General features: G+C 43.3%; 1 protein-coding gene across 6 annotated transcripts in view; it reads right to left on the bottom strand.

Moving 5' to 3' along the window:
* GRID2 (glutamate ionotropic receptor delta type subunit 2) overlaps nucleotides 1-14,766 on the bottom strand; it is a 679,311-nt gene extending 664,545 nt beyond the window's left edge. For all 6 annotated transcript variants that reach the window (XR_012580377.1, XR_012580376.1, XM_005484610.4 and 3 more), the window contains exon 1: nucleotides 14,569-14,766. Coding sequence is in view for 4 of the 6 variants with exons in the window: in XM_005484610.4 (XP_005484667.1) it covers nucleotides 14,569-14,656 (88 nt within the window). In the remaining 2 variants the exon portion in view is untranslated. The remainder of the gene's footprint in view (nucleotides 1-14,568) is intronic.
* Nucleotides 14,767-15,173: the final 407 nt, after the last annotated feature.

Here is a 15,173-nt window from a genome sequence, read left to right as displayed (position 1 = left end):
CAATCACACTTTCTAAAAGACACTTGTTTACTTATAAACAGAGGTAGATTACCAAGAAGCATTTGCAGTAACAACTGTGTTTCTGATCACTTCTAAATTTTTATTTTAAATCTCACAAAACACCTCTCTGCACAGTTTAAAGAAAATTCCAATGATTCTAAAAGAAGAAGCAGACAACAAACATGTGCCTTGCACAGCACTCTACCAGTTTTATACTCAATCATGGAGGCGAGAATTTATGAAGACCTACACCAAATCACCAACCATCTCCTGCCTTGCCCCTTACTCTTCGGTGCTGGAACAAATGCTTTCCTCACTCCTGGTGAAATCAATCTCATTCTTCGTCAAGATGCTGGGAATAAGAGGGTTCAGTAAAAAGACAGCTGCTAGAAATGGCTTTGAGTCCTTACAAAAAGATTTATGAGGTAGAGATTGGCCTCCTTAGCCCTACCACGAGTTGCTTCTTAATCAAGCTCAGCTCCTGCTCATATGTGCTTTGAATTTCTTAGTATTGAAACAGTTTTAAGAGGCAAGATAAACATTTACATACAAGGAGACAAGCAGTGAAAATTATGTGGAAATGCATCTGGCCTCATTTTTGTGCAGGTCACCACGTGACAGACCCAGCAGAGATTACTCAGCATCCAGTCATGAAAAACAGAGATCCCTTCAAGGGGCAGCTTTATCGACTGACAACTGTGGACTGGCCAATTCTATTTCATCAGCCCATTATTCACTGCAAATGTGTGAAAAACCCATCCGGTTTTATTTCTCTGTATGCACAATGTACGAAAGGAAACAAAAACCTGTCTCAGCAAAAAGCAAGAGCATGACAAGAATATTGTTATTGAGGTAAGACCTCATTCTCACAGCTCAAACAGTCTCTGCTCCCTATGCCTCACATAGATGTTTGCTAACACAATAGAAGGTCCCTCTCTCATATCAGATAAACCAAAATACCACTCTGTGATAGTACAAGACAACATAGTGGTTTGAATTAAGTAACAGACAGCTAAGAAATCATTCCTTCATCCTGGACTTACAGTTACTCAAACAATTAACTCTATGGGCAATCAGCCTGTCTACAACAAAAACAAGGAATGCTGTGTGGGTTTCTGAGCGAGATTTTGGAAGAGGTGAAGATCTTTACACTCAAAGCAACAAGTGAAAGACTTGACTCCTCAAACAAAAAATCAGTATCAGTTGTACTTGTAGCATGGAAAAAGAAAATAATGCAAAATAATAATACAGGGTCGAACTGGTTTATAACTGAGGAGAATTGGACTTAGCCTGGCTTAGCTACATAGAGCACACAGCCATTGTACCAGTAGGCCTATGGACATACACACAGTACCCATACCTCAGCAAGAAATGCTAATGAAGATTATTTCAGCTAAAAGCATATGATATATGATCAGCTCATGTGCAGAGCAAGCTGAATATTACAGTCCATGCAAGACTGAGTAAACAAAATTCAGTGAGCCCTTTCTGGGAGGGGGAAAAGATACAAAAAAAAAATACTACTTGGCCACATTTTCCCTTTTCTTCTCAAATGGAATGTTTACAAAATGCATCTTTTAATATGATCTCCAAAATCCTTCCTAAACTAGATAATCTAACAGCTATGTGTAGTTTGTCATTACCAGCTTTCTCTTGTACTCCCTTCTTTAAATATCGTGCAAGATTTGGCTGCTTGCTAATATGAGTAAAGCAGCTTCATTACTGATACAAAAACCATTTCCTAACAGACACCAGTTACACTGGCTTTTGGAATAGGTTCAAAATTGGTCAGACCCTATCCTTACCAGAAGCTGAGTTACTTCTGCATGTTCAGCTGAGAGAAGTCTAGGGATGGAGATGTTCTGGTACTGAGAACATTGCCAGGCACAGATCATACTCTTCAGTGCAGACCAACTTTGATATTGCAGAACGGGCTGAGCATTCAGGTGGTGTTCAAAACCCCCCAGGAACGCTGAACAAAGAATTGCCTTGCAGTACACAGAAGTTATAGTATAAGGAATGAAGCTTTTTACATATCCATGTACAAGGATATGTAATAAGCAGTACATCCCCTTGTTATTTTACCATGCAAACTGTATTTGCAGTTACCACTGAATTTTTGCTGTGATGTGAATGGAAAGTGGTTATAAACAAAAAGGATTCTGCCTCAAAACTGGGGACCAAGCTGGAAACAGTTAGAAACAGGCACCATTCTAGTCATACACCACAAATATTTACTCCCTTATGTGAGCTGAGAGTGTGACACAAAATCTCTAATAGTTTGTGGTCCCCACAAAGAGATTGCAACTTCCTGAACTAAAATACTAATTTAGAGTTAGACTTTTCTTCATGCCATGACTCCTCTGCTCTTTCTGGGAATTATGAAGATTATAAAATATTACTAATTCTCACTAGCAGATGGTAGTAGCACTTTGTCAGAGCATTATTACATTTAAGTTAACACTATGGAATTTTAATGCAACAGCTCCAGGACTTACTTCTCAAACCCTTCCATAAAAGGGCCATTTCAAAGCTTACATCTACAACTGCTGCCATCCTCTGGCTTCCATCCATTTTAAGAAGTGGCCTTTGAAATAGCAGTATTAAAAAATGATAAAATACTTTCATATCCAAAATGGTCAGGGGGAATTTGTGAAATGAACCGCAACAAGAAACCTCTGTTGTATTACTAAAGCAATGCCGACAACAAAATACATCTCCATGGCCCCTACTCCTGAATCTCTTTTAAAAAATCCAAATGCTAGTTACTTCTGAGGAGCAGACATTTGTTTACTCATTGCAGATGCCTGGAGGTGAGAGCAAAAGAAGTTGGCACATGCTTGTTCTGAAGGGAGGATTAGTCACAATGAAGGGATGAGGGCATCGGGGACGTTTCCAACAGCTTCCAAAGCTCCAACACCAGAAATTTCAATATTCTACTTGTTACTCCAAGTTAGTGGTACAAAATGATGCAAGGACCTTGTTTATAGAAAGTTAGCCCCGCTCTCCCTTTCATGTTGTCTATGGAAGTCTGTAAACCTAATATTTTCTGAAAACACTCGTACTCCTTACTTGACACAATACAAAGAGCCAATTAATTCTAGCCTCAGGGACATTTGGCAGTCTTACAAAAAATGGGGGGGAAAATGCATCCCTTTAAAAAAATGCTAAAAAACTCTAACCCCACAGTACTTTAATGAACAGACTTTTTTTTCTTTTTTTTTTTTTTTTATTACTAAATCCTGAGAAGATGATTTTCAGCAATAGCAGTTTCCAAACGTTATCATTATCCACCTTTCCCTGAGGAAGTATTTACTTTGCCATTCCATACATCATTCCCTGTTATTAGAGATCATTGTTCTCAAACAGAAAAATATACTGAAAAACTCATGTCTCAATTCTTAAGGTGTCTCCTTTATAGGAAACCCAAGCCACTGGCTGTGCCTTTGCAGCCTTGAATGGGGGTTGGACAAGGTTGATGTTGACAGAAAACCAGACCAAATGAGGACACATGCCACGAGCTAAGTATGAAAGGAGATTCACTCACCACTCGGGAGCTCCACTGAAGAAAGGTGTAACTTTGAAAGCGAGCTATGCAGCTATTTGAGATGAGGAGAAAGCTAGCACTCGCCCCTTCATTCCGTGAAGGCACGGCAGGCTGTGCATCCAGAAGCAGGCTGCGTTATTTACCCTTTCCTCCCTCCCTAAATTAGGTCGAAAGTCCAGGGAGCAGAAGCTGTGGCTGTGTGCACCCCTTCCTCCTACTCACCCGCCACAGAAGCTGGGTTTAAAAGGAGGCATGGCACAGACCAGCCTAGGAAAGAAAATGCTAAGAGAGTGTCAAGGCACAGGAAGGTACAATACATTCAGAGTTACCCTGGGAGGAGAGGAGTGGAAGCTGACACTTCAGTACTCATTGTCTGCATCTGTGTACAATGGTATTAGACAATAAAAAGGTAAAATGGATCTTACTTCTCTGCCAAGTAACCAGGTACAATTATTGGATGAAAAAACCCAAAAAATTAAGATCTATCACACAAAAGAAATGCTTTACGGTACAACTATAGAGGCTAGATAGGGAGAAACAATCCTATTTTCTAATATGTAATTTAGTTTCTTTAAAACTTAATATTATCTTCCAGCTATATACTGTTCTCAAAGCACCATTTGCATTGTATTATTAAGCTTTTCAGTAATATTTGTGCCATTCCAGTCCCTTCTTCCTCTGGATTTCCCAACTTTTCTCGTATCCTTAGACATATACCTCCACTACAAGGCCCACCCCAAACATAAAGCCCAGTTTCCAAACCACATAACATTTCCTGCTATTTTCTGAAGGTATGCTGCGCTGCCCATCACTCAAGCTAACCCCTCCAAATGTTTCCTGCATCCCTTGACCACCCAGCCAACTCCCACCACTGCTGAACACAACCCTCCAATCACTTTCCAAAGCTCCCACATAGAAGGCATCACCAGAACATTTCCCACAGCAGTTCTGTGGCACAGAATATGGTTTCTTCCGGCCCACTGCCTTCAGCCCTTTCATTTAACACAGGCCCTATACTCTTTACAATGCTGTCAAAAATGGGAGAACTTTTCCGGGTAAATGTGCATGTATCTCACATATCAAATTTCTCACGTATGTCCAGGATGCAATCCAATTCCAGAACAGGAGAGCTGCTTTGAGGAGCTGGATAATAATTTCTCTAGATTGTTTCACTAATACTTCCACAGCAATACAAAAACTTCACGGGACTACCAAAGGAGGCTGCAGATAGTTGCAGAATCGCTGACTATATTTATATATCTCTTTTAAACAAAGTAGGGAATTTTACAACATATATTGTTCCACTTTCCAAAAAAGGGGTGTTTTCTTCCTATCTAGTCTTCCAAAACTGTACTATGAAATATTTGTCAAAGTGAGACAGAGTGAGAGTAGGCATGGGCATTACTCCTGTACTAGGTAAACCCAGAGAAGAGCATGGTGGCAGCTGATGAGGCGATGATTGCTTCTATTGGGCCAATTTTATCAATGTTACTGGAAATAACATATTGTAGGCAATAATTACAAACACATTGCTGCCCTTCATTTCTTGTCAGCTCTTTCACCTCACAGACCCAGATCATGAACTTCTGATATCAGCCATGCAGCCCTGCCCTGACAGGACATCCCTGTAGACATTCCCACCTGCTTTCATCCCTTTGTACCCAAAGTGATCACTCACAAACATCAGTGAGTGAATCTGCCTCTCAAAAGACACAGGAGTCTCCAGGTGTACAAGAGAGAGATCCAAGAGAGATCCAAGAGAGATCCAAGCCCTCTCTTTCACTTCAGCTTCAAATCTCCTGACAGCCAACTTTTTGTTTCATATTTGTACAGCTTCCAGCACAGTGGGAGGGCCATTTCACTCCTTGTATTCACATTGTGGCTTCCTGCCTGCAAGCAAAAAGGCTCCCAAATTTATTGCTGTTACCTAGGATGGAAAGTAATGTCATCCCAAATTAAAGAAAAATCCAGTCAAGTATTTTCAATAGTCTTTCTGATTAATGAAAAAGTGTGTATTTATATATTGTAGATGCATACATTAATACATACCCCAGTGCTTGCTATCAGCCTGTAGCATGGAGCTAGAACAGTTCCAAAATAGTAAAGTTTTAAAGTTATTTATAGCAAATGCATTAGTGGATATACTTCAATACTGCTTCAGCATATTTATTCACAAAGAGGAAAGCCAAAGGAAGACTACCTCTAAGAAATATAACCAACTTTTTGAGGTGTATTTGACCTCAAAAGAGGTCAAGTGGAATTCCAGAGAAATTTTCAGAGAAAAACCAGTTTTATTCAAATAATAGATATCTGTGTTATGGCATGTTTAACTTTTTCCTTACTGGAAATTAAAAGCAGATATTTAAGAGCACAGAACACAATGACCATCACAACTTCTTGCCATAAGCCTGGAATATGAGAGAAAGAAACTAACAGAAACAGTGAAAGAGAGCAATAAATGTATTTTAATATGACCTAAAACAGCTATCATTTTCACTTGCATTTAACAACGCAAGCCCACACTGTGCCCTGGCAACACTGCCACTACTCTGCAGTGGCCTCACTGAGCAAGAACTGTGTCTTTTCTACTGCCTTCTTCCCTTTGACAACCCTCTAGTACATGAAATGGTTTCATAATGTTTCTCAAATGTTTAAGTTGTACACTATAAAGATTGCAAGAAGGCAAAGGATAAACAAAAAGAAACATCCTTGCTTAGTAATACTTGGTCTAGAGATACCCCCACTGTGTGCATTCAGCCCAGGCAGGCAAGTTTTAATGCTGACTGTAATCAGTGAGATAACTCCGCAGTGGTGTCCTGGCACCTGAGAAATACAACTGACATCTCCAAAACATCCCAAAGGCTCAGGAGCCTGAGCTTGACTGAGTTCCTGCATGCTTTAAAACCAAAGCAAGTCTGTCATCAGGTTTGGGTCCCAAACACAGATCTGGAGTTGGCATCCCAAGGCAGGGAAGCCCACCCTGTGCAAAGTTACATTTCTCTATTTCAAAATGGGTTTGCAAAATTGATATATCTGTGTAGGTTAAAATTTGGCACAGCAAATCCAAGCCTGGAATTCAGGTCTGCTGTTCTGCCATCCTCTGCTCTCTCCAGAGCTCTCATCTGGAGCTCCTTTCCACAGCACTGGAGCAGTGCTATTTGATTTTGATTTATCGCAAGTGAATTATTATAATGAAATTACCAACTCGATTTAAGCCTCTGAGAAAGATATGGTTGGACTAACAAAAAATTGTTCTGCAAAACAAGCAATTACTGTTAGGTTCACTGGATATTGGCCTTAGCAATCCAATTGATTACAGAAAGTTAATGTTTTAAAAAGCAATGAAAAAATAAGGTATTAAATCCTTTAAATCTGCATGAAAGGCTCCAAGAGGAATTTTACAGTTATTTTCAGTGCATATTTTATTAGATATGTGATATTTTATTCATGGGTAAAGCAAATATAACAATTAGGAATAATTAGCATTTCAACACAGAGTGTTATCTACTACATTAAAATACCCATATAACTCCTCATTTAAATTCTTATCCTGACATTTTTTTTCCTTTCTGGTTCAGGACTTTTCCACTGAGCATAGCATTTACAGGAACATTATACAGCTCCCAAAGAAATAGAAACAGACAGAACTAGTGGCTTTTGCCTTTGATATCTTATTTTCTTCCCCTCCTTGCATTTTTACTCATTTTCTTTTTCAATTTCCTCTTGAGTATAGAGCTTGTCACATAAAGCCAGCACAACTTTCAAGAAACTTTTTCCCTTTCATCATTTCTTTTCTACCCTACTCCCCCACCATCCCACAACTAATGTGTATAATGGAAATCTACTTTACATCTAGCCCTGCTCTTACAAGTCCATCAGTTTACAGTTGACTAAAAGTAGAGTAATAGTCTCTGTACCACCTCTTCCACCATAACTTCAGTGCTGCACAGAAATGCTGTAGTTAAAGAGAAAGGATAATAGAGTAACTAAGGGTCACTTTTTATGAGTGCTTCTCTCACAGCTCTCAGAATATCCCTGCCTTGAGCTTTTGTGGTAAGCCCCACACCAAAGCAGGAAGAAGTCTCTCCAGCTGAAGTGCACTCTGTGGTACAATACAGAACACAAAATACCTCCTTCTCTGAATTAAGTATATTATCACTGAAACTAGGACATAAATTCTGAACCTTACAAAATTACAGCACAACATCAGACGTGCTCCCTTGCCAGATTTCAGAACTGTCATCCAAAGACCAGCACATTTCATTTACTAACCTTCAATTTCAGCCTGTGTCCTGCCTGTTAGAGAGATCCCTTACGACTCTCCAAGTCACATAAGCCTTTATTAATTATCATAGTTTTAGGCACAGGAGAATTTTTCCCTTAACTCCATCAGTTCTCACAACTGCTTGGCCAACAACAAGAAACCAAAGCCTGACACTTGCATAGAAGAATAGCATAGGAAACTGCCCTGATGGTGCTCCTGGGAAATCCAGAAAGATACAGCAAGAAAGACACATACTCCTGACTCACTCTTCCTTCCATTTCAGTCTAGATGTTTAAATTACCATGACAATAACACACAATTATATTCTGCCTCTGTAGTGGGTGACAACACCACTTCCTCTTCCCCACGTGCTGCATCAAATGCACAAGCCAGCGAAAAGCTGGCCCAGAAAGCTTTGCCCAGGCCTTCCTTACCTGATGCTGAGGATGGATTACCCATCACTCCATCAAACTGATCCAACATGCCTTTAGCACACACCCCATGCCACATGCCACACTGCACCCCCTCAGTATTGCACCTTTTCCAATACAGCCTGCCAGCCTAGATGAGCCAAAGCCATGGTCAGCATCACTCCAAAAAAGGCCAACACAGCTCATTTTGGTAACTACTGCAAGCAACAGGACAGCAATTACTTTCTCATGGACATTATACATGGTGGAGGAGGATAATGTAGCACCAGAGAAGGAGAGAAAACGCATCTCTATGCAGGAAGCCCTGCAGGAAGCCAGTGGCTACATGGCAAACCTGGGGTACAGAACACATCAAAGAAACATGAGCTGTGATGAGCAGCTCCCAGCCACTCTGCCAAGGCACCAGCAACCTGCCTGCTGTGCTTTGCTCTTGGGCTGTGACAGTCATGATTGTCTCTTGGCACTTACAGGTAGCACAAACTTTATCTGAGGCTCTCATAGATGGGACTGAGCATGAGCAGAGCCATGAACTGGACTGTAAAGTTCACAGGATGCACAGGTGTGGAGCTGCTTTGACATACAAGCCAAGCCTGAATCTCAAGTCAAGTTTTTCTTCAAAATTTCCCCAGCTTAGATAACAACTGACTTCTTCTGGAATTCAAATCTAACTGAAAAAAGAAAGTGACAACTGAATTTGCAGATGCAGAAAGGTATCTGAATTTGCCTCATTACTAATGTATCACCTGAAATCAATCTTTGGCACATACTATGTTTCATAATATATGTGAAAAACATGTGCTCAAAGTTTGATAATTTTCTTATAATTGCTCAAAATATTAGAATACTATTTTCTTCTCTCATGGGTCACTTGTAAGTCCAAAGATCAACAGTAATATCTGTGCCTAGTAAGTTTTTAAACACTGAAGATATAAACAAAAATATGTTTGGATTGTGTGTAGGTGGAAAGAGTGTTACCATCTTCTCATATATAAACCAGGTAATTAAGAAAATTTATTAGAGACTGATAGCCAAATATAACTACTCTTTCACATAAACTGTTTTTAAAACCATTTCTTACTGTGCTGAAAAAAAAAACTTCAAGCAGCAGAATAGCAGTAACAAAGAGCAAAAATACAAACCTCAACTCAAAAGGGAAAAGCCTCCAATAAATTTCAGCCAAAACCAGGCTGTCATGGCAGATTATAGATAGCTATATATCAAATGGAAGAAAATGATGTAAGTTCAAGTCTATATCTAGGGAGTAACCTAATGGCTTCCAGAAGTCATCTCTTGCCAATAACACTTGCTTTCCAGGGCCAGGGAGTGGAAGAGAACCATACTTAATGCCTTTGTTCATTAAGTTAAATGAACCTTAGTTGGTAGGTTTATGTAGTCACAGTCTTGAAAGATTTTTCTCCAGTGTGTTTTTTCAAAGATGGCATTGTGAGAATAAAGGCTCAGTGCATCCATAAGTAGTCATGTGAAAGCACAGAGCAGCAGCAGTGATTGCCATGTCAGACATTTGTTAGGGCGCCACTTGAAAACCGATGGCTGATTTTTTTTTTTTTTTTTTACTCTGCCTTTATCAAGGACAAAGAACCTGATATAACACTAAGAGTTATTTAAGAACATGAAAAGGAGCTGCCTGCTGCAGTCAGCAATCCACAGGCTCAGTTTAAAATCTTCCAAAGTCAACTTAGCCACTCACCTGGATTATGAGAGACTCTGGATCAGGCCCTGATGATGACTAAGAAACACTCCAGAAAGCAGTGACACCTAATGGCAAACACGCCTTTGGATGATGGCAAACCCTAATCTATGGCGTGCAAAGTCATCCCTCTTCAGCTACAGAGTAACTAACACACATCACAGGGCCTGAAGTGCTGCCACAAATCCAAGCACCTGGGAAAGTGTTTCAGAAATAAGGCACACATAAGCAGGGAGTTTGTCACGCAGGCTGAGCATTTAAGTGGAACAGAGTTACTAATAGAGCTCCTGGCTGCTCAGCACCAGCACTCGAGGTTCCAGGTCCTCACTCAGAAGTGTGTTTAAAATAGGCAAGTAACCTCCTCACAACCTAGAGCAGGGACAACAGGGACTTGAATACTCCCCTGCAGACAGTACAGGCACACAGAGATTTATTTGGTTTTAATAAATCTGTTTTGCTTGCTTCTCTTGTGCTTTACAAATGTATGTGAGAGTACTGTAATGAACAGTTAGTGGCGTGCACTACATACCTCCTAATGAGGCTTCACCAATAGCACAGCAAATTAAATTCCTATTATCAATTCACAACACAACCCCAGCTGCACTGTAGCACATCAGCTTACAAGAAGAAATGAGACAGGCATCCCACCAAACAAGAATTCCTTTCCTTTTTACAGAAAAAATACATTTTAGTCACCACCAACATCCAGAGAAGAAACAAGCAATAGACCCCATGCTGGAATTGCCTTGATATTATTACCCATGGTACAGAAGAGCTTAAAGGTGTGAGCCAAAACTCAGGACCCAGCAATGCTGGGAACTTGTCCAATAAAAGGAATGCAGCAGTCCTGGCCTACAAAGCTGAGAGGAGTAAGGTAAGGGCAGAACTGATTTTCTCTCTCAGGAAAAAAACTTTTATCTATAAATATATTAAAACCAGATGTATAAGTGTATGTAGAAGCATATATAATACATAGCTATATCTATTTATGAAATTTCCATTAAAAATAAAAAACGCCAAGGGCAATACACAGTTGACTGTGTATGACTAAAGTTACTGATAAACATAAAAACCAACTTGAGGTAACCAGGGAGGCTGAACTAGATCAGCCTTCAAAAATCCTGTAGAGTACTTTTTCAGCAAAACTTTTGTACCACACTGTGTGCCTGCTGCCCTGAGTGATTTTGCAGCACCCAAGACACATATATCTGCCTATGTGTTTCTAGAGACACAATAGGAAATCCATAAGCATGAACAGATGTATTACTGCGAATTTATCAAGGGAAAATAAGGAGCACAAAGTACAAAATATAAAAGCACGAGACTATCAGCAGTAGAAGATACAAAGCATAGGCAAATTGTGGGGTTGACAAGGAATGCCACCCAATCCCTGCTTGATTAAAACACTGTTCTAAACTCCTGTTTAGGGAGTGGGGAGTGTGGGACGACTGATGTATGAAGGAAATATCAGGCAGCGTGGCTAATCTCAAAGACTTGGGAGCTTTCGAGCTACATAAATCAGAGCGACTTTTTGAATAGCCTCATAAAACACAGAATCATTACCATTCCACTCACGACTTTCAGATTCTTCCTACAGCATACAGATCATTAGGAAACTTCTAAGCAATCAAGTAATGTGGGACTGATGAAATTACTCAATCAATGCATGGGCTGAGAGAAGCAGCATTATCCAGGATTGCACAGTTTTGACATGGTAACCCTGCCCCTTTCTTTTTTATATAAGGGTAAGGAAAATTATAGTGGAGTCGATTCATTTCACCATTTTCACAAGAGTGCTTAATGTAGTCTTTCTGAACTGCCAGTTCCTATTTATAATAGCAGGGCAGCAGAAACGTACAGGCTATAAGCAGCTCCACCAATGTTTAAAATATGATACAGGCAAACCTTTCTTTTTAAATGTGCACATGCACATATGCACAGACCTTCTCTAGAGATCAAAACCAGAATCTGTACACAGAAGACAGGAAAATGAAAAGGCATTATCACAGATACCAGTCACTGTATCCCTCCCACTGACATCACCAAGTCGTTAATGTCTACTCACTAAATGCTAACATTTTTTTGGCATTGTCTAAGAGAGGACTGATAAAACACTTTGAGACAGAAAGCATCCTTTTACAGGAAACACATAAAATAAAACATAGGCAAGCAAGAGAGTTTGTGCATTATATTGAAAAAAGTATGCCCTATTAGGAAAAGGGTATGCACAGGTCATTCTTATGTCATTTCTTATGACCATCTGCCCCTCAAACATGGGAAAATATTTTCCACTTGAATATCTTAGCACTGCAGAACGAAAAAAAGATAATGCATTTATTCTGTCTGTTGCCTAAGGCATCAGAACTACCACTAGTAGTATTTCTTTTCCCTTGAACTGAGCATTTTGGTTTTTTCTTTGGCTTTGTAAGTTCTTCTGTAGTTAATTTCTTCATAGAGTACCCTGCTACTGCTTTTTCTCACTCATTTAAATAAATACAGTTAATTACTTATGCCTACATATTTTTTACATAAATTTATTTCATACAAATGGAAGAAAGCAAAAAGGGGTCAGAAGATCAGGTCACAAAATACAGTGGTGGTACTTGGGGCCAAATTTTCATCTGTGAGCTGTACAACTTGGAATATTTAGCTGTGTACTCATTTACTGTTAGTTCTGATTTCAGGTAATTTATTTTCAGAGTATTCATTTTAGTAGATGTAAAGTTCTGTGTACCAGTTATATAGTTTGCCATTTTCATGGCAGCATAAAGCAGTCTAGAAAAAGAGCTAATCCCCATGTCAACTGTACTAATTGTCTCTCATGACAAATTGTGTGAGAAGCAGCTGCTTTGGTTCTGCTAGTTTGGGTTGTTGGGGTTTGTTTGCTTTCAGCGAGGATTCACTGCGTTGATGTATCTAATCACTAACAGCATTATTAAAACAAATAATTAAAATGTGTTTCATTTACCAAATAAAACTAATAAATCAAATAAATTTTCGTTAACACGAGGGGAGAAAAGCTGTCGTCTCCCCTGACGGCAGTGCAAAGGCACACGGCTCGCCCAGCAGCGCTGCCTTAGCCGGGAGGATGGGCGACAGTGGATTGCAAAGAAACTCCCGATATGCTGCACAGTCAAAATTTCCCCCCAAATCCTAGGATGCAACCGTTTGTTACAAGCTCTTAGGAAAGAAACCCTAAGACGTAACTGTCTCCTAGTGTCGCTTTAAGAGTCTGCAACTGGGAAGAATTTAAAAAGTCCTTCTCCCTTTAAAAGGAGGGCATAGAGCGCTGCCTCCCCGTGCGGTATTTGCTGCTCCAGTCTCACTCAGCCAAAAGGACTGACCCCTGTAAAGTTGCGGTACCTAAGGGCAGCGCTGGCTCCTGGGCACGAGAACAGCTGCAGGGAGGGCTGGCGCATCGCTGCCCCAAAATCGGTCCTGCGGGAAAGCTCCTGACGGCCACGCTTCCCAAACGCTCTCCCCGCTTCCCCTTGCACAGAAACCCGCTACGGATCCCCACGACAAGCACCGGCAGACATATTTATAAAGCCAACCGCGGGGAGAGCGGCAGCTGCCCCACAGCCGGGGCCGGCACCGCCCCAGGACCGTGCCCGAAGCCCCGGCGGGACCCTGCCCCGAAATGCCCCTTCCCCGGGGCAGGCGGCGCCCGCCCGCCCGTCCTGCCGCCCCCGCTCCGCTTGCGTGCGGTGCCTGCAGATGGGCGAGCGGCCCGGGGGAAGCGCCCTCCTCTCCCAGCTCCGCTCCGCTCCCTCCCCGAGCACCCCCGGCCGGCCAGGGGGGCCGCCCGCGGGAACCGAGCGCCGCTCGGCAGCGCTTCCCAGGGATGAGCCCGCCGGGAGGGAGGGAGGGAGAGCAGCCGTGCCGGAGATGGCTCGGGATAACGGGGAGCGAGGGGCACGGGCGGCGGGGAGAGCGGGCAGCGCCGTGCTCCGGCATCAACCCGAGCTGCCCCCTGCCCTTCCCGGGGCGCAGGGGAGGCCGCTGTCCTTGCCGGGAGCGGCGGCTCCGGGAGGCGCAGACGGTGGCGGCCGGACAGGGGGTGCCGGCCGGCCCGAGCCCCCCACCCGCGGCAGGGGAAGCGCTCACGTTGCCAAACCACCTGTTCCGCCGCGGGAGAGGAGGGCGGGGAGGGAGGGAGGAAAAGTGCGGGGGGTGGGGGCTTCGCACGGCTGTCGCCCTGGTGTGAGGAACACCGGGAGGCGCGGGTGTCCCCCGGCCCAGGGCGAGCCGGGGCAGGCGGAAGGCAGGCTGGAGCTGAGGGGCGGCGGGGAGGAACCGGGGAAGTGCCCGAGCCCTGGGCGCCCCCATCATCCGCCTCATCAAAACCTCAAGGTCTAAAGCACGCACAGTCCCCGCCGCCAAGAAACCTTTACACAGCGCGGTAGGGGAAAAAGAGGACGCCTGAGGTCCTGGTGGAAAGCAATTATAAGAGAGGACTAAACAACAAAAAAAAAAAAAAAAAAAGCAAGCGATCAAGCGATAAAAGACAGTGGGGCTACGGGGGGAGGGGGGGGAGGAAAGCTTCCAAGAGAGGAAAGGTTGCAAAGGAGAGCTGGAAAAGTGTCCAGCAGCACCAGCAGGCGCAGCACCCCCTTACCGATATGAATGATTGAATCTGCAATCGCCGCTTTCCAGGTTCGAGTCCAACAGACGGACACGACCAGGATGAGGGAGAAAACTTCCATCTCCTCCGGAGGTCCAGGCTTTATAACAACAGATCTCTTCGCCAAACGGTGCTGCCGCGGAGGACAGCGCGGCGCAGGAAGCCCAAGAGTTTGAGGCGCAGCCGGAGGAGCGTGTAAATCCCGATGGCTGGCGCAGAGCCGCGGCTGGTCAGGGAGCGAGCCCGGGGCTCCGAGCGCTTCTCTCCTCGGCGAAAGCCCGCGTCACTTCGCGGGGCTCCTGGGCAGCACCAGAATTGCTGGGAGCGCCGGCAGCAAATCCATCCAGCCCGGGCCCCGCCGCGGGCAGCAGACGCCTCTGCTGGTCAGACAATCCCCATCCTTCCGCCGGGTCCAGGGATCCGCTCGGTCCCGCTGCTGCACAGCAACTTCCAACCCACACCACGCACACGCTCGCACACAGACACAGACACGCAGACACACACACGGGCAGACACGCACACGCCAGCAGACACCCACAAACCCTCTTGGCCACAGAAGCCCCAGGAGCCCGCAGCAAATAGCTCGCCTTCAGCGAGGT

This window comes from Zonotrichia albicollis, chromosome 5 (genome assembly GCF_047830755.1).
Source record: "Zonotrichia albicollis isolate bZonAlb1 chromosome 5, bZonAlb1.hap1, whole genome shotgun sequence".
In the NCBI taxonomy this organism is placed as follows: Eukaryota; Metazoa; Chordata; class Aves; order Passeriformes; family Passerellidae; genus Zonotrichia; species Zonotrichia albicollis.
Note: the sequence above shows the minus strand (reverse complement) of the source record. Positions and strands in the feature narration are given on the sequence as shown.